Below are 25,408 nucleotides of genomic sequence, written 5' to 3' on the forward strand. Positions count from 1 at the left end.
ACTGTTTAGGTAGCTTTGAATGAACAGAGTCTGTTATACAGACCTCCTGCATTGTGTGCCTGGCAACAGGCACCCTTGAGGGAGGGCACAACCACCAATGGCAGCTTCTCACACTGACCTGTGGGGAGATGAGGGGAGAAGAATGCGTCCGTCCTAATCATGTTACTCTGTTGCTGAGTTGCCTAAAATGTCTTCACTCCACCCCTACCTCCGTATGTGATGGAGTTTGGTGAAGAGCTTCTGTATCTTTTACTTGCCCATCATCATCTTTCTTTCTGTAGGCGTGAATTCAGGTGGGTTTGGCTAAGAAATCAACTGGAACATTAGAGGATCTGCTGTGCCGGGAATCACCCCTCCTTAGGCTGTAATGTGGACAGTGTCTCAGTGGGAAACTGCAGAGTGGGAAGGGGCCTCCAGAACAACTGACCCCAACAGGATGCAAAACACAGTGTATACTATGATTACAACTTTGCTAAAATATATCTGCCAATGGACTAACACTGGAAATGAATAAGCAAAAGTGGAAGCAGCTGTATGATACAGCGGTAGGAAGGAGTTTTCTCATTCTCTACCTTTTTTTTTTTTTTTTGGCCATATCACACAGCTTGTGGGACCTTAGTCCTCAGACCAAGGATCAAACCTGGGCCTTCAGCAGTGAAAGCATGGAGTCCTAATCTCTGGACCACCAGGGAATTCCCTGTCATTGTCTACTTTTTTTTTTTTTAACATCTTTATTGGAGTATAATTGCTTTACAATGGTCTGTTAGTTTCTGCTTTATAACAAAGTGAATCAGCTATACATATACCTACACCCACATATCTCCTCCCTCTTCCATCTCCCTCCCACCCTCCCTATCCCACCCCTCTAGGTGGTCACAAAGCACAGAGCTCATCTCCCTGTGCTATGCAGCTGCTTCCCACTAGCTATCTGTTTTACATTTGGTAGTATATATATGTCCATGCCACTCTCTCACTTCGTCCCAGCTTACCCTTCCCCCTCCCCGTGTCCTCAAGTCCATTCTCTATGTCTGCGTCTTTATTCCTGTCCTGCCCCTAGGTTCTTCAGAACCTTTGTTTTTTTTTTTAGATTCCGTATATATGTGTTAGCATACGGTATTTGTTTTTCTCTTTCTGACTTACTTCACTCTGTATGACAGACTCTAGGTCCATCCATCTCCCTACAAATAACTTAATTTCGTTTCTTTTTATGGCTGAGTAATATTCCATTGTCATTCTCTACTTTTTAATCTTTCTGTAATGTCATTATATAGATCTCATAATGAAAGATATATATATATATTTAAATAATTTTATTTTATTTATTTATTTATTTTATTTTTGGCTGTGTTGGGTCTTCGTTGCTGCACGCAGGCATTTCTCTGCGGCGAGCGGGGGCTCCTCTTCATTGTGGTGTGCGGGCTTCTCACTGCGGTGGCTTCTCTTGTTGTGGAGCACAGGCTCTAGGCACGTGGGCTTCAGTAGTCGTGGCTCGCAGGCTCTTGAGCGCAGGCTCAGTAGTTGTGGCGCACGGGCTTAGTTACTCTGCAGCATGTGGGATTTTCCCAGACCAGGGCTCAAACCCGTGTCTCCTGCATTGGCAGGCGGATTCTTAACCACTGCGCCACCAGGGAAGCCCCTATGAAAGGTATATTTTTAAAGTTTCTTACTGTAGAAATCACTTTTCCCTAAACATTTCTGTTATGTGAGTCATTTTTGTTATCATACAGATTTTGTAGAAAAGTTTTAGAAGCTAACAAGAGCCATGTTGCTTAATATCACAAATATTCTGAGTATATCCAATCCTAGTCTCCATATCAAAGCAAATAAATTACTGTGAACATGGAGACTCATGCATTTAACTTTGACGTGCAGGAAGGCAGAATAGCAAAGAGGCTAAAGTAGACTTTGGAGTCAGGCAGACATGGGTTCAGATCTTGGGTTCAGAATTTACTAGGTGGTCTCAGGCAAGGCACATTTTCCTCAACTGTAAATTAAAGCTAATCAGGGCCAAAATTTATTGAGAGCCTTCCATATGCCAGGCTTTATTTAAATATATTATTTATTTCAACCTTCATCTTTATCTAAGGCATAGGTATGAATTTTATTTCTGTTTTACAAATGAGAAAGCTGAGTCTTAAAGGGGGAAATTAACTTGCCTGAGGTCATTCAGCCGATTAAGAAATACGGTTGGAATTCAAAGCTCTGGTCAATCTGACCCTAGGAGTCAAGCTCTTAACACGACTTTATCCTACCTTGCTTGAGGCTGCTATACATAATTCAAAGATTGAGGGGATGAGAAAAGATATAAGGTATTTAAAACATTTTGCACAGTATCTGACACATAGTAAGCACTCACTATATGTTAGCTATAATCTTAGATATCAGAGGATACAGGGATGGAGCTGTAGAGGCATTTTGATGTATTAGCCATTGACTGATGGGGTTTATTTGTCATATCTGGCTGTCTTGGAAGGGAGCCCGTGCTTCCCTCATTCCCCCCCACCCAAGACATGCTTCTTCCAAGCTGTATAATTGGGCAAAGAAGACAACTTTCCCTGATTAAAGCAGAGGTGAAGGTGGACTTTAAATGCAAATGGTCTGAGATGATTCTGAAACAATAAACAATAAAAAGAGGATGAACATAGTGGCTGTGTCCTAATTCCTCATTCTTCACTTCCATTTTAGGCTGAGAATGAAAGAAGGAACAAAATTGAAAACTGATCCCATTTATTTCAAAATCATGTCACCTCTGTCAGCTGAAGATACTGAACTAAGAGGCAGCTTGAGTCTCCTTCCGCTTGTGCATGAGGTAGATTCAGAAGGAAAACATTGTCTCTGGAACTTTTAAATGCCCATTCCATTTGAAAACGAGCAAGATAGATGTATATTTCTCCCCTCCCCCCACAAAAAGACTTTGCAAAAAGGAGGAAAATGGGGATTTTACACTAAATCTTGGGAGAAGCCAAGATGCAGCAGCCTCGGAGGGGATTTGCCAGTCCATGTTAGGAGTCCCTGGCTTTGGACAGGTCAGGAATATGACCTGAGTCTGATCCTGAGCTTTGCAGAAGAAGAAATTCAGATTTTTCTAGAACGATCAGGAGGCTCTGGGAGAACTGACAGATATTAAGTGTAGGAAACAGTATAGACTACTCAGCTGTTTTCACTTGCAGTGGAGGCCAATGCTTTCTAGAGTTGAGAGCTTGACCAAGGATCCTGTTAGCAAACATGAGTATTCTCGCCTTTGGAGAGTATCTTCAGAGTATTTCTACATTCTCAGAGTTGAGATGACTAAATCTATTTAAATGTTTATTTATCCAGCTTGGACACTTACTAGACATGTGCCTTTCAGAAAATTAAATTCTCTGCGCCTCAGTTTTACCATCTATGAAGTGGTGATAACATGTGTATGGTATACCTCATATGAGTTGTTGTGAGAATGTACACAAAGCATTAGCAAATAGTAGCTGGTTGTAGTAACATCTCAGTAAATAGAAACATACGGTTATTATAAATTTTGTGCTTATTTGAAATTGAAGCTTCTTGAAAATAATTTGATGTTCGGCCTCTCCCAAACCATGGGGAAACTGAGGCAGCTCAGCTTCATAAGAAATCTAGTTTACCTCTCTGGTTCTTCCTCTTTCCATTTCATAGATGGCACAGTCTTTCTTCAAAACAAGTCCTATATGGGAATTCCCTGGCGGTCCAGTGGTTAGGATTCCGCACTTCCACTGCAGGGGGCGTGGATTCGCTCCCTGGTCGGGGGAACTAAGATTCCGCAAGCTACGCAGTGCGGCCAAAAAAAAGAGTTCTATTGATGATTAGAGGTATCCTGCCTTTTCTTTTCTCTGGGATAACACCTACATTGGTTTCAAGTGATGAGAGCTTTTTATTTACATATAATGTTAAGGTTACATAATTCATGTTCCCATCTGTAATTTTCCAAGTTAGATTCCTCCTCTGAGGTTCTGGGTTATGGTGATGGGCCTTGGTTTTACTCTGCATGCAGACAGCGTGCTCTGAGCCACCTGTTTCTGAGATGCCAGTGCCTCTTTTGTCATCAAAACCTGGTCAGCATTTTGTTCTCTTGTTTAAGGCAACAAATCTGAATGTTGTTATGTACAGTACGAATAAGGTGAATCTTTTATCAAGGTCACCTTTTTGAGCCAGTCATCTCACCTCTGGGGATTCATAAATATACCAAGGAAAGAAAAGGTCATATGCCTGAGTAGAGTATGTACCTGGCTTGATTTTAATAGTGTAAAATTGCTAGTTACCCAAATTATTAGGAGGATGATTACTGAAATTTTGTATAATCTTCTGGGATATTGTGCAACCATTAAAAATGATCATTTTGAAGACTACACTACAACATGGGGAAATGCCTGCATTAGTCAGCTACTGCTGCAAAACAAACAAGCTTAGAATCTCAGTCATACAATAAGTCTTTTTCTCTCACTTCTGCATTTGCAGGTCAGCTGGATTTTGGCTAATCTTGTCGGGATCAGTGGAACTTGGCTCCAGCCATGAGTTGAGTTCACATCTCTCATTCCTCCGTGACTAGTGGGCTGCCCAAGACATCATCTTCACAAGGTGGTAGCAGAAGCCCAAGAGAGCAGACCCAGCACTGAAATGGGTAAAGCCTCTGTACACATCACAACTACTAACATTTCATTGGCTAAATAAAGTCATACAGCCAAGCTGACATCAAGGGGGTGGAAAATATACTCCAGCTGTAATCTCAGGAACTACACATGGTATAGGTGTAGGGAGTGATGAAGTACTGGGAAGAATTATACAGTCTACAACAGTGCCTCACAAAAAGATTACATGGAAAAAACACATGCACAGGATATAAAATTGATTGTACAACTTGATCATAACTATGTAAAAATATTTTTTGCAAGTCAACAAAGAATAGAAATAAATAACCAAAAATGAAAAAAATCATGACTGGATAACAAGTGGCTAAGAACTGTTTATTTTGCCTCTCTCCATTTCTCAAACTTACATAATATAGTACCTTTCTTTTTTAAAGTAAGTTTTAGAAGCTTCTCACAGCAGGCATGTTATTTCACCAAACAAATTGTTTTATCTATTATATTAAGGGTCTGTAGGAAAAATGTAGAATTCTAAGCACATTCAAGTTAGCCATTTATTCTTAGTCTCCACCAGTTCCTAATCTCAAACTCAAATCTAACAAACTTCCATCAACATGGACCTTTAGCTGTTGCCTAAAAACAGTTTAAATTCCTTTATTCTCTTATTCTCCATTATGGCAGTGTTAATTATTCTCCACACTGACCTCTTTGAAGTCCCCAAAATTAGATATTCATTCTATTGGCTAGAAGCATTGTCCTAGTAGATTCTGATTTTCTGAAAGCAGCAAGTCCATTCAGTAAATAATTACTGAGCACCTGCCATGTTCAAGGTGCTGCACTAGTTACTTTCAGGGAAATAATAAAGATGTGTAAGTGCCATCCTTACTGTCAGGGGTCTCACAGTCTAATGGGAAGAGAAATCTGTACACATACATTTGGGGCCAGAAAGAACAGACTAGAAGAAAGATTCATGAGTTCTCAACCCTGGTGGCACATTGGAATCATCCGGACAACTTTTATTTATTTATTTATGGCTGCATTGGGTCTTCGTTGCTGCGTGTGGGCTTTCTCTAGTTGTGGAGAGCAGGGGCTACTCTTTGTTGCGGTGCGCGGGCTTCTCATTTCGGTGGCTTCTTGTTACGGAGCATGGGCTCTAGGCTTGCGGGCTTCAGTAGTTGTGGCATGTGGGCTCAGTAGTTGTGGCTCACAGTCTCTCGAGCACAGGCTCAGTAGTTGTGGCACATGGGCTTAGTTGCTCCACAGCATGTGGGATCTTCCCGGACCAGGGCTTGACCCCATGTCCCCTGCATTGGCAGGCGGATTCTTAACCACTGCGCTGTCAGGGAAGTCCCTGGACAACTTTTAATAAATACCGTTGCCCAGGCCCATGCCCAGAGATGCTGATTTAACTGGTCTCGTTTCTGGCCTGATCACTGCTATTTTTTAAAGCTCCCCAGATGGTTATAATGAGCAGCCAGTGTTGAGAACCACTGGATTAGGCCTTCTACTTTGAGCCCGACCAAACTGTCTGCATAGAACTGACAAAGACTCTCAAATGCAATATTTAAAACAATTAATTTGTTTAAAAAAATCAATTATTTTATCAAAAATTATACAATGTATGCAAATAGTTCAAAGTCAAATGGCACTGAGGCTTACGACTAAAATTTAGCAGACCCCTGTTCTCTCCATTCCCTCAATCCTCCTCCACTTTTGACTCTTTATTTTTAGAGAATTCACACATTTCCCATTCTCCGAATGTTAACACGCTGGTATCTTTTGCTTCATCAAAAACTAACTAATTGCTGAACTTTATTTTCTCCCATCTAAAAGTACCCTTAAAGCCCCCAAGGAAAGGTAAAAATGATGAAATATCAGGTAGCTGGAGCAACAGGAGTAAGTGGGGAGGTTCTTCTGTTCAATCCAGTATCAGGAGAGCCGACCACTAGGTTCAGATGGCTGGCTTGGGGGCCTGAGCAGTTCAGAGAGGCAGCTAAGAGCACTTTTCCAAGCCCTGCCTGCTCTTCCACCTCTTGGAAAGATGATGGGCTTTATCTGAAATTATAACCAAAAAGAATATTTCCTCACTTTCTCCTGGATTTGTGCCTGGAGGGCACCCTACCCCATCCCCAAAATAGGCCAGCAAGGCTGGGGTGCGTTAGAAACACTGGGAGATAGAGGTATAATAAAGGATGCATTAGGACAGTAAGTCAGGGTGTATCCTGGAAAGCCTTGAAAATTAGTTTGGTTTGACTGCGGGGACTCCCTGGGGATACATTAGCAGGGATGTCACAAAGTCAGTTCTGTATTTGAGGAGGACTTCTGTGGTTGACAAGATGGAAGCTGGATTGGACTAGAAAAACCAGAGGCAAGGCACCAGTGATAAGTACCAGGGAAGAGGTGGAGTGGAGTGGGAAAAGGACAGTGACACTGCAAACAGACTGAAAGGCCCAGTCCCAAGAGATGTTTCTGTGGCTCCATGCTATTCTGACTGTGCCTTGATTTCCTCACTTGTAACACATGAAAAGGCATAGCTGCCACCTGCCTGGGAGCAGGGACTCTGCTCTTTCTCCCTTCCTGTACTGTTTGAAATAATTTTCAGAAGGTTGCCCTCTTTTCATAAAGCAGGTAAAGGTGTTTAATGGCTCTTGAGGCAAAACAGAGCTTATGAACTTCCTCTGACAGGGCATATTCCGGACTGAGCCCAAACACAATATTCCTCTCCAGGCCTGAAAACTGCTGAATACTGTCTAAAATGATGTGACCATCCAAAACACCAGAGACCTGGCTGAACACGACCTTCACTGCTCCGTGGGTCTCAAATAATTCCATTGCTCTTAGTAGTGCAAGCTCATAGCGTCCTCTGTCCTCCCCTCTCCTGCACAGAATTGCTATATCTTTGGGCAGATATCCACATTGGAACAGGTTGTGACATCTTTCTGCCACGTGTTTTGCAATTTCTTCTGTGGTCAGGTTCGTCTCTGTCTCACACACCCCAGGCAGAGCCTGAGCGCACATTGCTTCCTCATAGGCAGCTTCCCTAAATGATGCCAATGTGTCTGGAGACACGTTGGGGTGAGGATTTTCTTTGATCCTCTTCATTTCTTCTTTCATCAGCATCGCTATGTCCAGAGCACAGTGGATCCCATTGGTGATTGTTTTTCGAGGAAACTGAGCAGATGGAGGGGGAAGGCCATTGATATCTGCATGACGGACTTGGAAAGGGTCCAGAAAAAGCCAGAGAATCCCGTGGTGAAGATTTTCACTTCCGGCGCCCCTCACCTTTGGATGGGTGATGCTCCTAGCCTTCATGTACCAGTCACCATATTTACTGCAGAAATTCTCAGTCTCATCCATCACTATGTGTTTGATCTTTGAGAATTCCCCTTGCATGAAGGTTTTCCGGGTCACAGCTTGGCAGGTGGTTTGCTGGCTGTAAGGATGAAGGAGAAAATAGGGCTTCAGCCATATAAACAAAGGAAATACCATGCATTTATTATTCTCTGGATTAGCATTAGAGACTGGTTCTCATCTGGAGACTGATTCACTGATTCAATAACTACAAAAATGCTCTACTTACAAGTTACCTGATAGACAGAATACATAATTGCAAACCCTACTCTTTGGGGTTATTAAGTTGAATCTGCATGCGATACTTTTGAAATGAACCCAGGTAGGAGATTTTATTATTTCTACCGTAGTCCATTTCTGCTGCTTGACAATCCCTGAAGGTAAATTCCTTACATCTAAAGGAAATATCAAAAGGAATTTACACTTGTTACTACTATTTCTTTACTTTCTGTCTTTTTTAGAGCTGGAGAACAGTCACCTAGAGGCATATCATAATTTTCGTATGCAAAAGAGGTATGGGCTCATACAAGTTCCTCTAAAGAAAATCCTATTTCCCCACTTACTTGTAGTACAAAAGCAGAAGCCTCTTTAGATTTTGGTAAGGAAAACATTAAGAGGTTGCTGAGTTCCATGACATGTCAAGTAGGGTACCAAGTCTGCAGGGTCTTTGCCTCTATGGAGCTACCAATCCTACTTACTTAGCTCAATTTTCCTTTATAGTATGTTTTAGCATACGTGTGTGTGTGTGTGTGTGTGTGTGTATACTTTTTTTTTTTAAAACAAACTTGGTTGTTTCTTGCCACCTCTAATTTGGAGTCAAGTCATATCACCCATCCCTGCAGATGTGGGACTGCATGTGCAGTCCCTGGGGCTTTACTCCCTATGTCCTGAATCATAACTATTCACGTTCCTCTCTTCCAGGTTGGACTCTGTAGACTTCTTGAAGAAAAGCATTGATTCTTAGTCATCTCCGTAACCCACTCACATTAAGTTCATAGATGTTTGTTGAATTGAATTTGTCTTTTGACTGGGGATATTTAAAAACTTATACCTGGGGCTTCCCTGGTGGCACAGTGGTTGAGAGTCCGCCTGCCGATGCAGGGGACACGGGTTCATGCCCCGGTCTGGGAAGATCCCACATACTGCGGAGCGGCTGGGCCTGTGAGCCATGGCCACTGAGCCTGCGCGTCCAGAGCCTGTGCTCCGCAAAGGGAGAGGCCACAACAGTGAGAGGCCCATGTACCGCAAAAAAAAAAAAAAAAAAACTTATACCTGTAAAGCGTAATAAAGAACGTAGCCTTTAACACAGTTTACAAGATCCTTCATAGTCTGGCATCTGCCTCCTTTGCAAGTTCATCATCTGTCGCATACCCACAGTCCCTCATGGCTCCAGGCAGACCTACCATTATGATTCTCTAATCTCCATGCCTTTGCACTTGCTGTGCCCTTTGCCTTTATTCACTTCTCCTACTCACTTCTTAAGAAGGAAGTCAAGATCTCCTTCACTGGGGAGTATTTGCTGACCAATATCCAGCCCAAGTTAAGCATATCTTTAGTATCATAATAGTTACACAACACTCCCATTGCTTATTTTTCTCTTTGTCTCTCTTATTGGGCTTTACGGCAAGGTCTGCAATATGTTTTTCTCCTCTAACACTAAATGTACACAGTACCTAGCATATAAACAGTGTTCAAAAAGATTAGTTGAATAAATAAGCAAGTCAATTAAAAGCCCTCAGTTGCTGGATTGACTAACAACCAATTTCTTTTACTAAATCGAAAGCTAAAGATTTAAATCAGAAGCAAATGTGCATGTTTTCTAAAATTATTGACTCAGAACAAGTCAAACAAGTAAAAATATTTTATAAATGAAATAAATGGTATTTAAATTCAAGTTCCCATTAGGTGTAATGTCTAATTGACTGAAAGACCCTATGACTTTAAAGCACTAAATATCAAGCAAAAAGTATATGTGAAACAAGATAGGTTCGTTTCAACCTTTCTTAAATTTAAGGCCATAGATTGTGGGGGGAAAATGTTTCTAGTTATATAAACTTAAAGTTATGCATATGTAGCTAATTTCTAATGAGATGTTTAAGCCTGAACATTGCAAAGTGCCGTTTTCTAGCTCAACTACTTGATCACTTGCAAATGTGTATATAGTTTGGGCTCTTGTCCATATGCAGCAAAGGCATTGCAAAATCTTAAACTAAAGACACAAATTACTTGTGTGATACTGTTGAAAGACTGATTAAATGTGTTTAGTTAGTGAAACTCTTACATCACAAAATCCTTTAAGGCGTCACTTTCACAAACGTAGAGGATCTCTTTGGGCTTGCAGTGGAACAAGTCCTTAATTTTCTCCATGATCTTTATGGCCAGGGCAGTCTTCCTGGTTCCTGGAAAGCAGTGGAGGAACAATTCTCGTGTCTCCTGAAGGCTCTCTGAAAGCAGCTCGCACTGCTCTGCTACAAGCAAATTGAAATATTCACAGCCCAGCTGGTCACTCAGAAGAGATCGAGAGCAGAGTGAGACCATGATAAGGGCCTGCAACAAATTTTCCATTTCATCCTCATCAGCAAGCCTGTAGGCTCGGGGATAGTGCATGGGGATTTCACGTGGTCTACACTGTGTGCTGGGCAGGTATATCAGCCTTGGGATGACACACAGTTTCCCTGTGTAACCACCAACAGTTCCCAGTTTCTGCTTTAATTGACGAGCAGTGTTCCGGGCGTACATAAGCCCCCCAATCCACGTGGGGTCTGTTAAGATTGTATAGAGTACAAGGGGGCTGTTTACTGCTATTAGGAGAGCATCACACAGGACATTCTGCTCCTTCCTGAAGCCAATGTCACTAGCCCAGCTTTTGGAGAATATCACAAACCCCTGAGAACAAGGATATATCTGTGTCTTCATTAATTTCTCCAGTCCTTTATGATCTGAGAAGAGCTTCTTACAGAGGGATTCTGGTTTAAATTGTATCTCTTCCTGTGTCACTGAAAGTGCAAGGAATAGAAGTTACTAAAATTTCCAAAGGATATTTAAGTATTCCTGCAACATCGTAAGAAGAGATGAGCCTAGCCATGGAACTATGGGTTTCCTTGTCTGCAAAGAAAGCACCTCCTCTTCACAGGCCAGGGCTGAGAAGTCACTGTTTCTGGCAGCTCTCATACAGGGGAAGGCAATCAGGGAGGGGTCTTCACAGAACAGCCTTCTAGCACTCTGTCCTCAACCCCAAATGGTCCAGTAGTACTAGGAAGGTATTCCTTCCTGTTAAGGGGGTGTGTGTGTGTGTGTGAGAGAGAGAGACAGAGAGACAGAGACAGAGACAGAGACAGAACCTGATGCTTTTGGGAAACTAAGAACTTTCCTTTTCCTGTGGCAATTTTGCCCCCATGGGATATTTGGCAATATCTGGAAATGTTTTGATTTTTCATAGCTGGAGAGGTGCCACTGGCATCTAGTGGCTAGAGGCCAGGAATGCGGCCAAACATCCTACAATTCTCAGGGCAGCCTCCCTAACAAAGAATTATCTGATCTAAATATCAATAGGGTCAAGACTGAGAAACTCTGCCTTAGGAAGAGTCTAGGTGACCCCAAGGCTCACCTCCTTCTGCCTTGGAAAGCCAGGGGGCAGCTCTTTCAAATGTATTCTCTCATATTTGGAGAACAAAAGCCATCTGTGACTGGAAGCCCAAAACGCACAGAGGTGTAGGGTGGATTTGATGACTGAAATCAAGAATTCGCCATGTATATTAATTCAGGACAATTGTATCTGCTAAGCACTACATTTGATCTTCTCTAAGGAGAAAGGCTTGGATGAATTGCTACCAATTCCTCCCAACTTAATTTTAGAAAATAAATAATCCCCTCAGCTGAAATCAAGAAGGAATACCTGGAAACAAGCGTTGTTGTAGAGCCCCCTTAAATTCCAGGACTTTGATGGGAGATGACGGGCTTCTTCGTGTAGATGAAGCTGGTGAAATCAGGTGAAGGCTGTAGTCTGCGGCCAAATTGGAAGGAGCTAAACAAATCCATGGAGAGTTGTTTCAGATTGAAAAAAAAAAAGTTAAAGAATGTTTCTATTGCTCTTCCTACTGTTGACATATGGTGTGTGTCATGCCTGAGCTGTTCTCATTCTTTCTATGCCTCAAACAGTTCACATATGTTAGGAAAAGAGGTCTGGGACTCCTGTAGGGCCATGCATCATCTAAGTCACCTGTGACTTATCTTGGGCAAGTCATTTCACCTCTCTCCTGCAAGGGTGAGCAGGTGATCCCTAAGGTTCCTTCCAACTCTAATATTCTGGTTCCAGGTCACCTCTAAGAAGAAAAGGCTTCCAGTAGTGGTGGTAGTGGTGGTGGTAGGGTGGTGTCAGAAAAAGTAGGCACAGTATTTTAAAAATATTATTATAGTTGTTAAAGTCCCCCCCACCCCAAAGTTTAGATGGAATGGAAAGTAGTAGGATCTCTAGTTTGGGGTTTATGTGTGTGTGTGTGTATGTGTGTGTGTGTGTGTGTCAATAAAATCACTGAAGGCTTGATCTGAGCTTCTTTTATCAAATCTAGAACTTACTGACCATGAAGGCAAACCGATAAACTTCATTCAGCCCGTTAAGTTCTTTATGGATTGATGTGAAATCACCAGGGCTGATGCTCAGCAAAACTGTAAGGAAGTGAAAACACAAGAAATCCTCCTCCCCCACCACCATCCCCTCCCCAGCACCTTTTTTTTTTTTTTTTTTTTTAGGTATGTGGGCCTTTCACTGTTGTGCCTTCTCCCGTTGTGGAGCAGAGGCTCTAGACGTGCAGGCTCAACGGCCATGGCTCACAGGCCCAACCGCTCTGAGGCATGTGGGATCCTGGACCGGAGCGCGAACCCGTGTCCTCTGCATCGGCAGGCCGACTCTCAACCACTGTGCCATGAGGGAGGCCCGTACCTGGCACCTTCTTTTGCGTTAAGTTTTTCTCCACTTGGTGGTGCCCTCAGCCTAGTGGTTCAAGGTACTGGCTCCTAATGTTACTGAAACAATTCAAATTTGTCAACAAGTTTCCCTTGAAAGAATTAGTGGAGAGTCTTTCTTAAACAACATTTCTCTGAAATATCATCTTTAGAGAGAGACTATTGATGAATGTTTTAGACTAAGACTATCAGCCTGCAATTTTTTTTTCAGCAGACCTTTACAGTGCATAAAAAGGAACTTTCATGAATTCGTGGCTGATGGCATACTATAACTTTCCCCAAAGAGATGAAAATCCAAGCATTTCTTGACCTCACACAGTTCATATTCTGAGTCTTTGGAACTAAAAATGTTAGAAAATAACCCTTTAATAGAAGATTTGTAAGCAAAACCAGCTTTCTATTCTCTAACCAAAATATTGACCAAATACCCAAAAGAAGGCAGAGAAGGGGCTCCTCCCTGCTGACTGGACAATGACGTCTTGTCTGCTTTACCTGATTGAATATCCAGCATCATGGCTACCCACTGCTCAGCCATCAGCCTTGTGACAGAATTGTCCCTGATGACCCAGGAATCTGGGGCCTCTGTGAATACTACACAGCAGAAGGGCTCCACGTGTACCACACAGACATGACCATACAGGACATCTTTTTGGTACACATTCAAGATTTTGGTAGTGAAATTCACCTTTGGCTTCTCACAGCAGAAGTGGAATGTAGGCAATTTTTCTATGCAGTTTTCTATTTCTTTTTTTAATAATTCAGGGTTCACTTTTTCTCTCTTACATCCAAACACTTCTTTGCTCTTATCATCCACCCCGATAATTAGGTATCCCCCATGGGTGTTGGCAAATGCAGAAACATAATGGGGCAGCATTTCTTTAATCCGAGGGATGATCTTTTTGGTGGTGAACCTTTTAAGCTCGACATGTGTGGATTCACTGAAGTCGAGTTTCTCCTTATAGATGAGTTTATCTTTTTTAACAAATTCTGAGGCACACATCCTCATATCTTCCTCTTCCTGAATGTATTTGTCAAGAGCTTTCTGAGAATGCAGCTCCTGCACCTTTGATCTTCCTCTTTGAGCTCTGGACTGCTTCTCTCGAAGGAGCTCCAGAGCACTGCTGGCACTCAAGTTGACGGTGGAAGTCACAGCTCTCTGAAATAAATTGGAGCGCAAGCTGCAAATCCTTAGCGGGAGGCTGAAGACATCTGGGCTCCAGGACTTCACAAAAATCATAAGATTGTGCCCCTGCTGCATGTAGTCAAGGTATTTCTGTGAACCTGAAGGAAGGAGCTTTTGAAAAGAAGTTTCCAGGTCCTGTCCCAGCCCATGGAATCGGTAACTGTAGGTTTTATCATCAATCTCTGCTTTGATCACACCCCCTCCAGAATTTAACAGTGCACATGTCGCTTGGATGATTTTAGAATTCTCAGTTCTTTTCAAATAGCTATTGGTCATCTTCTTCCTTTTTTCTTCTCCAAGAGTGACTTTGCCCACTTCTACAATTATCTCAGGATAGAGCATTTCCGTATCCATCTTGAGACTCTCCATCTCAGCAGCCCTTCTGTGCCCCAAACAATGACAGAAAGGGGTTCCAATAAATAATTAGGACAGAAATGTTGCTTCTACGTTAACAAGAATTACAGAGATTACAAAATTTTCTTCAAAGCTTTAGATTATTGGAGATACATTTTAACATAGGAAATCATCTTTGATATTACTGTTTTCTCACAACTTTGCCAAGAACTTTAGCCTTCACAGCATGAACAGGAATAGATAAACTGAATGCTTAATATTTTACCATAATGGAAAAATTGCTGAACTTTTAGCCATTTTTCATTTAAAATCAGGAAGCACCAACAGTGAGCCCAGATATAAGGGGCATGGGTTGGCACAGGAGCCAAAGCAAATTACACAGAAGTAGTAGTTGCCATCAGAAGATGCCCCTATTTATAATTCAGAGGGGAAAGAAGAGAAGACAACAAACCAAGGGAGTATAGCTTTGGAGTATATTTGATGTAGAAGATCTGGCTATAAAAACAAGCATAAAACTTGGTATTCTTTTTTTTTTTTTTTTGCAGTATGCGGGCCTCTCACTGTCGTGGCCTCTCCCACCCAGCCTTTCCGCAGCATGTGGGATCTTCCCGGACCGGGGCACGAACCCATGTCCCCTGCATCGGCAGGCGGACTCTCAACCACTGCGCCACCAGGGAAGCCCAAACTTGGTATTCTTTATGTGCTATTTTATACATTTAAAAAAGTCTTATTCTACTCCTGAAAGAATAACAATTGATACCAAATGCAGAAATCTTTTAAGCTCTTCAGGCATTCTTCTAAAAGTACATTTCTTATTCAGTGGGATGCAGGAACAGGAGTTTTCCATCCCTCCTAATAGTTCTGCCTGTGCTGTGGGAACCCCTAAGACTGGGGAATGGACATGAGCCTTTGAGACATAGATATTAAACTGTGGTCAACCTCCTTCTGCTTCCCGGACCAGAAAACAGGCACCTACATTGAAGTTAGCACCCTGGAAGCAGATGGTTCAGAGACAGCCCCCTTAGTCTTTGTTAACTGCAAAATAAAATATTTACTAACCCAAACCCAAATTCTTCCTCTAGAAGAAGGGAACCCATTTTTTTTTCTGTGTGATCTCTGCTAAGCAGAGGCCAGGTGGGTGTTGTTTATATCCACCAGAAGGGAAAAAAGCAGGCATCCAGCAGGATGGGTCCTCTCCTCTGCTGTTAGCTTGCCTTGGTTGCCTTCTCACTTCCTCCAGGCAAACCAAAATCAACCTGATGAATTGTTTTTTCATAGGTGAGCATCTCCTATAGGCAAATGTAAATGTTTGGCTCTTAGAGAAATTTCTGATAAGTTTCTATTATATCATAGAATCACAGAAGTGTTGGAAGGGACTTTAAAGATCTGGTCCAACCACCTACCTTAAATACTCTCTGTAACAGGGGTCCCCAACCCCTGGGCTGCGGCCTGTTAGGAACAGGGCCGCACAGCAGGAGGTGAGCGGCGGCGAGCTAGGGAAGCTTCATCTGCCGCTCCCTATAGCTCCCCATCACTCGCATTACTGCCCGAACCACCCCCTCCCCCTCCCCCTCCCCCCCTCCCCAGTCTGTGGAAAAATTGTCTTCCATGAAACCGGTCCCTGGTGCCAAAAATGTTGGGGACCAATGCTCTATAATACTAGCAACTCTGAACAAATTGCTTTCCAGCAACTGCTTGAACACCTCCAATAACAACGAACTCATTATCTCTCAAATTAGTCCCCTTCTATTTTCTGACAGCTCTGTTAGAAATAGCTTCCTGGGCTTCCCTGGTGGCGCAGTGGTTGAGAATCCGCCTGCCGATGCAGGGGACGCCCCGGTCCGGGAGGATCCCACATGCCGCGGAGCGGCTGGGCCCGTGAGCCATGGCCGCTGGGCCTGCGCGTTCGGAGCCTGTGCTCCGCAACGGGAGGGGCACAGCAGTGAGAGGCCCGCGTACCGTAAAAAGAAAAAAAAAGAAATAGCTTCCTTATTTTCAGCTATAATTTGTCTCCCTATAACTTCCACCTGCTGGGACTCACAAACAAATCTAATTGCTTTTGAACTAGCAGAACTATACTCTCATGACTACCAAGGCTCATTGATGTTACTTGGTTGCTGATGACAACCATGATAGATACAAAGTTTTCTGAGAGTCTAGCTCCATATGAACATCTGCTCCACATTTCCCCAAACTTCTCACTCATTCTCCTTTACAAGTTGCTCCTGAGCTATGATTTTACTAAGCTCTTCATGCTCTCAGACATAAACTGAGAGGAATAAGATTTTAAAAAAACTTTTTTTTTTTTTTACCTGATGCTCTTGCTTTTCCTCTTGTTGCTTCAGTTCCACATCTGGCTTTGGTCTGAATGTTTGCCTTCTGTCACAGCCTCTGTTGCCCTTTGATATCAGCCTGGGAGGAGCAGGAACTCTGCCAGACTCCCCTAGTCTTCATAACATTGACCCCTGAGGAAGGCTGATAAGGACTCAAAAAAAGCTTATGACAGGGCAGATTGGCAGGCCAGGGTCTGACCTCTGGGAGAGAATGAAGTATTAGTGGGGAAATTCAGGGGTTTTCAAGTGAGAGGCCAAAGCTAAAACGTCCCTCCTCTAAAGGGCTGAGTGTTATTTCTATACATCATACAAGCATCTCCTGTCACAGTTAATTTCATTTCAAAGCTCTACGTTTATTTTAGATTAAGCTGTCCTGTACATATCTATTATGAACAATATTAACCTATTCTATCACCTTCCAAATCGTTTGTCCTATTCTATTCACTTTTATTCTCTTTTTCCTACTTTTCCTCTTTGTTGGACACAAGACCCAGCCTAGAAAAATACTCTTTGGTGAAGGTTTGGCTACCCCTGGGTGAGAGGATTACAGATGATTTTTCATTGAATTTCTTTTCCTTTCCTTTTTTTCTTTAACTTTTCTGTATTTTCTAAATGGTCTACAATGAACATCAATTGTTTGCGTAATTAAAAAAAACAATTAAGTGAAAAAAAATAAACAGGTAAGAGACAGTTATCTCTTGTGGGGATGCTGGTTAAACTGGAACAAGTGAATATTGGCCAGCAATTATTGATGATGATGATGATGATGAACCTATAAACGTTAACTTACAAGGACAAAGGGTCTTTGCAGATGTGATTAAGAAAGGATGTTGAGATGAGGAAATTATTCTGGATTATCCATGTGGGTCCTAAATCCAATCACAAGTGTTCTCATAAGAATTTAGTAGAGGGACTTCCCTGGTGGTCCAGTGGTTAAGACTTCGCCTTCCAATGCAGGGGGTGTGGGTTCGATCCCTGGTCAGGGAGCTAAGACCCCACATGCCTCGCAGCCAAAAAACCAAAAACAAAACAGAAGCAATATTGTAACAATTTCAATAAAGACTTGAAAAAATGGTCCACATCAAAAAAAAATCTTAAAAAAAAAAAAGAGAATGAGGTAGAGAGAGATTTGATACCTACAAAAGAGGAGGGGGCAATGTGACCACAGAGGCAGAGATTGGAGTGATGTGGCCACAAGTGAGGGAATGCCGGCAGGCACAGGAAGCTGGAAGAGGCACAAAATGGATTCTCCCCTAGAGCGTCTGAGGGGAGCATAGCCCATGCTGACACCTTGATTTCTGCCCTCGTATGTCAAACTTCTGGCTGTGAGAGAATAAAATGTTGTTTTAAACAACCAAGGTTGTGGCAATTTGTTACTGCAGCCACAGGAAACTAACATACTTCTCTCCGCATAAGTCAAACCATCAAACAACTCTTTGTTTCTACTCCAATTTGCTTATGCTGAAATGGCATTCTGAAATAGGTTTCTGAATACCCCCTCGGGTTTTTTTTTTTTTTTAACTGAGGTTACTCTTCCTATGGAGTTCTGCTTTGTTGGCATGACACTTTGTACCTGTCTGGCTCAAAAGTTATTTCCAGGATAGGAGGCAGAATACATACTATGACGAATAATCAGCACAGCAACATAGTAAACTGCAGAGGTCTGCTCTCAGCTTCAACTTTAACCCTTTTTCACTCACGTCATTTCCAAATTCAGTCTCACTTTTATTTCATTTTAAAATTTATTATTATTATTTCTTGGCCATGCCACGCGGCATTTGGGATCCTAGTTCCCCAACCAGGGATTGAACCCGCGCCCCCTGCAGTGGAAGCACAGAGTCTCAACTACTGGACCGCCAGGGAAGTCCCCAGTCCCATTTTTAGTTCTACTACCTACCTTAATTCTCAGCTTCACTCTTACACTGAAATCCTTCTGATATCACTTACTTTTAGAAAGATAAAAAGGACCATCATTTACTGGACATATGCATTTGGGCACAAGGGACCAAGCTGGGAGTGTGGCACATGATATGGAACCTGAGATTACATGGCCAGTTAAGTGGAAGAGCTGGCATGCACAGCCAGGTCTGTTTAATACAAATGCCCCTACTCCTTCCACTGCCTTTCAAGTTTGGGATTCTGGATTGCTTTGGAGTCTTCAAAATCTGAAATCTACCTAAGTACCTCCTTTTTCCTTCCCAATCAACAGGAAGGACATTTTTGGGGCAGAAGAACTAGGAACTGTATTGTTTTCTCCTTCTTATTCTTTAATGCACTGTTAGGGACCAAATCAGGAGAAGGAAGGATAATGTGAAAGATGAGCAAAGAGGGTTTCTCTTCCTTCTTCAGAGTTCCTTAGTTAAGTCCTCTGGCTATGAATAGTATGTTATCAGGCCAGCGAGGAGCTCACATTCTGGCTCTGATACCTCAAAGCAAATGTCCATGATACAAAGCAACTTGAAATCAGTAGCTTGTACAGTGATTTTTTTCTAGGTCTTGGGAAAATGATCTGGCCACACTGCTGACAGTTGGCGAAGAACTAGAGCTCCCAATTTATTTGTGTTTATTCACCGAGCACTTCAATTTATCAGCCGAGATAGGTATAGCACAGCTTTCCTGGTCAGTAGACACAAACTGCCAAATACCAGCGTCCATCTCACTCTCAATTCATTTGTCAAGATGATTTGGCTAGAATAGCAGACTAGATAGCATGGTGACCAAGAGTAACAGTGCTGGTTCTACCACGCCACCACCTGACTCTGGGTAAGTCTCCTTTCATTCGTTCTCTCATTCAGTCAGCTGTTTTTTAAAGCACCAAGGGCCTTGAAATCCTAGCTCTAGCACTTTTTAGCTTAGAAAGCTTTGTTAAGGTAATCCAAACCTCACATTCCTTCTTTGTAAAGTGGAGATAATAATAGTGCCTTCTCTATACAGTTCTTGTGAGAATGAAGTGCGATGATGTATATAAAAAGGTTAGCATGGTGCCTGGCATATAACGTCAGCTTTTCATTCGATATCAGGATAATCAGTTACTAAGCATTTATTGTGTTCTGAACATGGTACTATGTCCTGGGGCCACCCATCATTTGCACCATTTAGTGACTGCCTTCTTTGGGCCAGATCGGCAACTTTGATTATCTCAAATTGTCCTCGTAACAACTTGTAAGGCATGCATTATTTTCACTATCTTATAACTGAAGAAACTGAGTTCAGGGAAGTAAAGTTGAAGATTACACACCTAGTAAGTAGCAGAGCTGGGATTTGGACTCCTATCTATCTGATTCCAAAACCCATTTACTATCATTCTGCCATGCAGCCTTTACTGTTAGCAAGAAGAATAAGACACATGTCCTGTTCACAATCTAGAGGGGGAACACATATATTAAAGAACTCATTGCAATACAACATATGTGATAACACCAGGTGTTATCGCATTGTTCTCATTCAGTTCTCATAACAGCTCTGTGAGGTAGGTACTGTCATTATTCCCTTTTCACAGGTGGGGAAACTGAAGAACAGAGAGTTTATGGTGCTTGCAAATACTATAGTCCATATGCATGACCACTACACTCTAGTGCCATTCTGGAGAATGGAGAGCTAGAAACATATGAACAGTGTGCTTGGGGTGTTCTAAGGGGTGTCAGTGACTATGCTTGTGAGAACAAGATAAGATTTCATAAGTGAGATGGTATGTGAGCTGAAACCTGCAAGTAATGCACCAAGTTGAGGGCTTCCTTGGTGGCGCAGTGGTTAAGAATACACCTTCCAATGCAGGGGACATAGGTTTGAGACCTGGTCCGGGAAGATCCCACATGCCGCGGAGCGGCTGGGCCGGTGAGCCATGGCCGCTGAGCCTGCGCGTCCGGAGCCTGTGCTCCGCAATGGAAGAAGCTACAACAGTGAGAGGCACGCGTACGGCAAAAAAAAAAAAAAGAATGCATCAGGTTGACAAAGGGCGATGAAGAAGGAAGGGGAAAACCAGGCAGCGGAAACAGCACTTGCAAAGGCCCATTCTCTTCACTTTCTAAAGTCTATCCTTAAAGTACAATGGAGGTCCTTCATAGGTCTGATACAGAGGACATTCCATTTTTCTCCATTTATTTCCTCATATCTTTCTCCCCATCCCTATCTGACACTCATCATATTCCTCCTGCTGTCCTTCATATGCCACCTCTCCATTTCTTACTAGCTCTCACCTGGACCATTGCAATCACTTGGCAATAGCTTCCCCTTCTTTCACTCTGCCTTCCTTCAATCTATTTAAAAACACAGTTGCATATTGAGTTTTCAGCTCTGATCACCCATCTCCTCAGACTCTGAAATCTTTAAATCTCCCACTTTCTCCAGAGTAGTCTAAACTACACAGCCAGCAAGCCACTATCTTTAACAAAGTCTTGCCCTGTCTTTCAAATCTCTTATCACCTCATTTCTTTACGCTAACACTGGTCCTCAAACTTTGGTGTGAATCAGAATCTCCCCTGGGGTACTTATTACAAATATACACGCCTGGGTTCCAACTCCAGATTCAACCTTAACGATTCTGTAAGTCTGGATTGTGGGAGTTTGTCGTTTGGTTTTGATGCTGGGGGACATCTATGTTGTTAAGTTTCCTCCTGGTATTTCCAACTCACTGAATTTTGGAAAACACTACACCAGTTTCAACCGTACCTAAATTTGGTAAGCTCCCCTATGCTTTCTCATTTAATTCGGGAGTTAAATTATTTTCTCCCAGAATCTCCAAATCCAACGCATCTTTCAAGACCCAGATCAAATGCCACCTCTCCCAGGAAGTCTTTCTTGCTCTCTTTCGCAGTTCTTTGATATTTAGTGGCACCTCTTGCTTATTCAGGAAGCGTCCAAGCCCCTGCCAAGCCAATGAGTTTCTCCTGGTCGGGGAGAGAGCGACACATTCATCAAAGTCCGCCCCAACCCCTAGCCCTCAGGCGGGAATTCGGCGCAAGCACGATACTCTCAGAACACTGAATCGATAGTTCTTCCTGGAAAGCCAGGGCACACACACTCTCTACAGCCCACCTCAGATGCCCTTCCCCAGTTGTGAAACAAGGCACCAGCAAAACCACTCCGGATGTCAGTCTCCCCAAGGTCGGGGATCAGGGAATTGGAGGGCGGGCGGGGACTACTCAGGGTCTTGCTTTTAACTTTGAGCATGTAGCCCGCCACGCCAAGAAGAGACGGCAAAGACGCCTGCGCCTTCCGGCCCTCCCTCCCCACTCCAACCCCGGCGTTCGCCTAGCCCTCCGATTGGCTGCTCCTCGCACCAGCCGAGCCTCAGGGCTGCGGCCCACGTGGTCCACTGGTCGTCGCGGGATTGGTTGTCCGGATCGGGCTGCCGCGGCAGCCGGCGGGGTAGCGAGGTGGAGCAGCGTGGGAAGCCCCAAGCCCGTACCTCTGGGACTGAACGGCGGCGGGTGGGCTGCGGTCAGCCTCTGCAGGCCTGGGCAGGCCTCCTGAGAGTCTAGGGCGTAAGAGTTTTGGGGGGTTCGGAAAGCGGGCTGCGGACCCCCTGCCTGAGGCTTTGGTTTGAGCCCTGGATCCGGCCTTGTGTTTCCTCGGAAGGATGGCGTCTCAGTCTTTCCTGAAGTTGGTGGGGTTTGGATGTTATTATTATTATTATCAGCAGTAGTATTGTTATTGTTGTTATTATTATCGTTTTGAGGATACACCGTGTATAAGTATTGGTGGTCCTGCGCAGGACGCCATGCAGAATGCCATGAGTTAGAAGCTGGAGGACGGAAAGCTTAGAGATGCTTGAGGGACGTCCTTAACCTATGTGAAATGTTGGAGGTAAGTCGGCTTTATAAACCGTGCTGATGCTTGTATAATCCAGGCGGTTAGGGTTTAGTAGGGAGGGTCGTTCACTGACTGAATTAAACTGTCGCTTATTGAGCCGCCTTCTGTGTCCCAGGCATCATTCTGAGTGTAATGGATGCAAAGGCCAGTAAGAGGAAGTCCTGGTTCTTTAGGAGCTCTGCGTAATGGGGCTGGTGGGAGAGACGGGAGGTGGGGGACGTGAATGGGTGAATAATTGGCGTGTGATGCGTACTGTGGTGGGAAAAAGTGCTGTGGGAGTCAGGAGGGGATGACTGAGGGAGTTAGGGACCACTTAACAGAGAAGGTGACGTTTGAACAAGGTTTTAGAACTACAGACTTTCTCCAGATTGAAAGGGGTAGAGAAGGCGCTCCAGACAGAGGAAAGCGTACTGAGGAAGAGAACTAGGAAAGTGTGCCCTCTGTGTGTGGCTGGAGCACACTTGGAGCTCTGCTCACAAGTTTCATGCTTTTAGACAAGGTTATTTAAGTTCTCTTAGCCTGTTTGCTTTTTGTAACGTGTACTTACTTCTGCACAGGTTGATGAGATAAAGCTTCGAGCCTCTAAACAGGCACTTTACTAGTTTCCCTCTCTTTGTGGAATTCAGTTGCTGAATGGAGAACACAGACCATAGCTGTACGTTTTTAACTATGGAGTATCAATCTATTGACATTTATAAATGGCTGAAGGAGGCATGTTGTGTCTCCAGAATTGTTATTTAGATACAATGCTGAAAAGCTGGAGAGGTTGATATTGTTTGTGATCCTAGTACTTTAGCATAGCATGTCAGCGATAGTAAACTACGAGGTGTCATTTAGAATAAAATGCAGGCAGCTTTCTCATTCAGAAATTGATCATCCATGTTGTGAATTACCCAGGCTTTGCATCTTTCCTTTATCTTGCCCATGGCCTGGAGAAAAATGAAATTAAACCTTGTATTTAGCTGGTAGTGGAAAAATATAAATCTGGTAATCAGACCTCAGTTTCTCTTTCCAGCATTGCTGTTATTTTGCTATGGACCTTTGTCAAATCCTAGCCTCCCTGGGTCTTGGACTCTTTAGCAGACTCTTGTATAAATTTTTTTATGACTATACTTTTCATCTTTGTTGGCAGCAGAATTGTAAATCAAATTGTATGTTAAATGAACTGGAGTTTACTTTATAAAGGATTTTAGGAGAAAATCTTTTCTAAAGATTTTGCTTTAGAACTAGATTATAAATCCCTTCACAGACATCCCTGAGATTTTATCATGCATGGTGTTTGGACTCACTAAAACAAGAAATGTTTTTGAACTGTAAACGCTTCTCCACTCTACTCTGCATTTCAAAAATTTTAAAAAAGCACCTCCAAAACAAAACTTGTTCAAGTTTGCATTTTTGTACAGCAGAGTTGCTTGAGGTGAATAGTAGAAGATCAAATATTGAAAGCCCACGGTTGCAACTTATCTAAAAAGAAGTCTTTTCTTCTCATGGGCAAACCTAAGTTTTCTTGGATGTGAAAATAGGGTGTTGGGCTGCTCTTAGATAATACAAGGAGGTGAAAAGCAATGATGCAATGATGAGTGAAGTACAGTCTGACCTGGTATTGCCATTGCTTCAGTGTTGGCATTGACCAGGGTATGACCCCTTAATCTTCTCTCTGAGCTGATTCTGGTTGTGGTTTTTCCACATTGGTAATGTTTTAGCCTATTAGGATACTGGTTTTATTATGTGTAAGAGTGTTTAATATTCTTTTGAATTACTGATACTTTTCTGTTTTTCTTTGTAGGTTGAGGTGAAAAATATGGCTTTGATGTCTTCATGGAAAACTGCATTATTTCAATCCTGAATCTGGTTCGGTTCCCTTATTGACTTATTACTATATTAAAAATGTTTATTTAGCAGTGATTGTAAAATGAAAGTAATTAACATGTACATGTTTTTTGGGGGGGAGACTAAGGGGAAACAGGTGTTCAGCCTAGAAAAACATTTCTCATTGGATTTCCTGTGAAGTCAGTGTGTCTTGGGTTTAACTTTGAAACAAATTAAAAAATTTTTAAATTAAAAAAAAAGTTTACTTAACTATGCTATTTGTTCTGGTAAAACCTTGTGGTTTAATAAGAATTTTTGCAAATATCCATTATATTCTTCTCTTGGTACATAAAAGTGTTAATATTTTAAAATCTATAGGACATTCTATTTCAAAATTTAGTTCTATTATCTTAGTGCTGTCAGAAAATGTGCTTTGAATTGCTACAATGAGTTGTATTGGACAACACCTGTCTCAGCAGAGGCACTTAAAAATCATTTTCATCCTTCCTCTTGTAGTAATGATTTTTTTTTTTAACCCGTATGTTTTTAACCTGTATGTTTAACCCTGCCAATCCAGTGGCAACTTAAGTGTTTGTGCAGTATTTCACTTGAGAAATAAGGTATTTCACTCAAGATTGAAGTCTTGCTGTTGGAGAATAGGATTTCTCTCCAATATTGGATTAGCAAAAAAAGCAAAATGTTAATACAGAATGCCTCAAAAAATCAAAGGTAGGGGCTTCCCTGGTGGCGCAGTGGTTGAGAGTCTGCCTGCCGATGTAGGGGACACGGGTTCGTGCCCCGGTCCGGGAAGATCCCACATGCCACAGAGCGGCTGGGCCCGTGAGCCATGGCCGCTGAGCCTGTGCTCTGCAACGGGAGAGGCCACAACAGTGAGAGGCCCGCGTACCGCAAAAAAAAAAAAAAGTCAAAGGTGGCCTGAATGAAAAATTTAAATACCTCGACTAATCTTTCAGTTTCCACATAATCATGACATGGAACAGCTCTTT

General features: G+C 42.7%; 1 protein-coding gene, 2 long non-coding RNA genes and 1 other non-coding gene across 9 annotated transcripts in view; 3 read left to right on the top strand and 1 right to left on the bottom strand.

Moving 5' to 3' along the window:
• Positions 1 to 10,305, top strand: part of LOC109551717 (uncharacterized) — a 16,364-nt gene extending 6,059 nt beyond the window's left edge. Inside the window, exons 3-6 of one of the 6 annotated variants that reach the window (XR_012328677.1) lie at positions 4,471 to 4,633; positions 7,716 to 8,271; positions 8,411 to 8,462; positions 8,871 to 10,305. This is a non-coding gene — a long non-coding RNA (uncharacterized lncRNA). Of the gene's footprint in view, positions 1 to 2,685; positions 2,810 to 3,651; positions 3,825 to 4,470; positions 4,962 to 7,715; positions 8,730 to 8,870 lie in introns of those variants that run through there. The other 5 variants (XR_002178410.3, XR_002178411.3, XR_012328676.1 and 2 more) reach the window with 5 other exon arrangements.
• SLFN14 (schlafen family member 14) lies at positions 4,963 to 14,473 on the bottom strand. Its single transcript, XM_004327100.4, has 4 exons — positions 13,404 to 14,473; positions 11,845 to 11,973; positions 10,231 to 10,945; positions 4,963 to 8,031 (listed from the first exon to the last, which is right to left on the bottom strand). Exons 1-4 carry the CDS (start codon positions 14,461 to 14,463, stop codon positions 7,197 to 7,199), a joined length of 2,739 nt encoding a protein of 912 aa, XP_004327148.2. The 5' UTR covers positions 14,464 to 14,473; the 3' UTR covers positions 4,963 to 7,196.
• A 671-nt stretch (positions 14,474 to 15,144) lies between these two features.
• Positions 15,145 to 24,908, top strand: LOC117309494 (uncharacterized). The gene is made up of 2 exons (XR_004523847.2): positions 15,145 to 22,586; positions 24,379 to 24,908. It is a non-coding gene; the product is annotated as an uncharacterized lncRNA (long non-coding RNA).
• LOC117309855 (Z30 small nucleolar RNA) lies at positions 24,161 to 24,257 on the top strand. Its single transcript, XR_004524144.1, has one exon. It is a non-coding gene; the product is annotated as a Z30 small nucleolar RNA (small nucleolar RNA).
• Positions 24,909 to 25,408: the final 500 nt, after the last annotated feature.

This window comes from Tursiops truncatus, chromosome 20, assembly GCF_011762595.2.
Source record: "Tursiops truncatus isolate mTurTru1 chromosome 20, mTurTru1.mat.Y, whole genome shotgun sequence".
NCBI lineage: Eukaryota > Metazoa > Chordata > Mammalia > Artiodactyla > Delphinidae > Tursiops > Tursiops truncatus.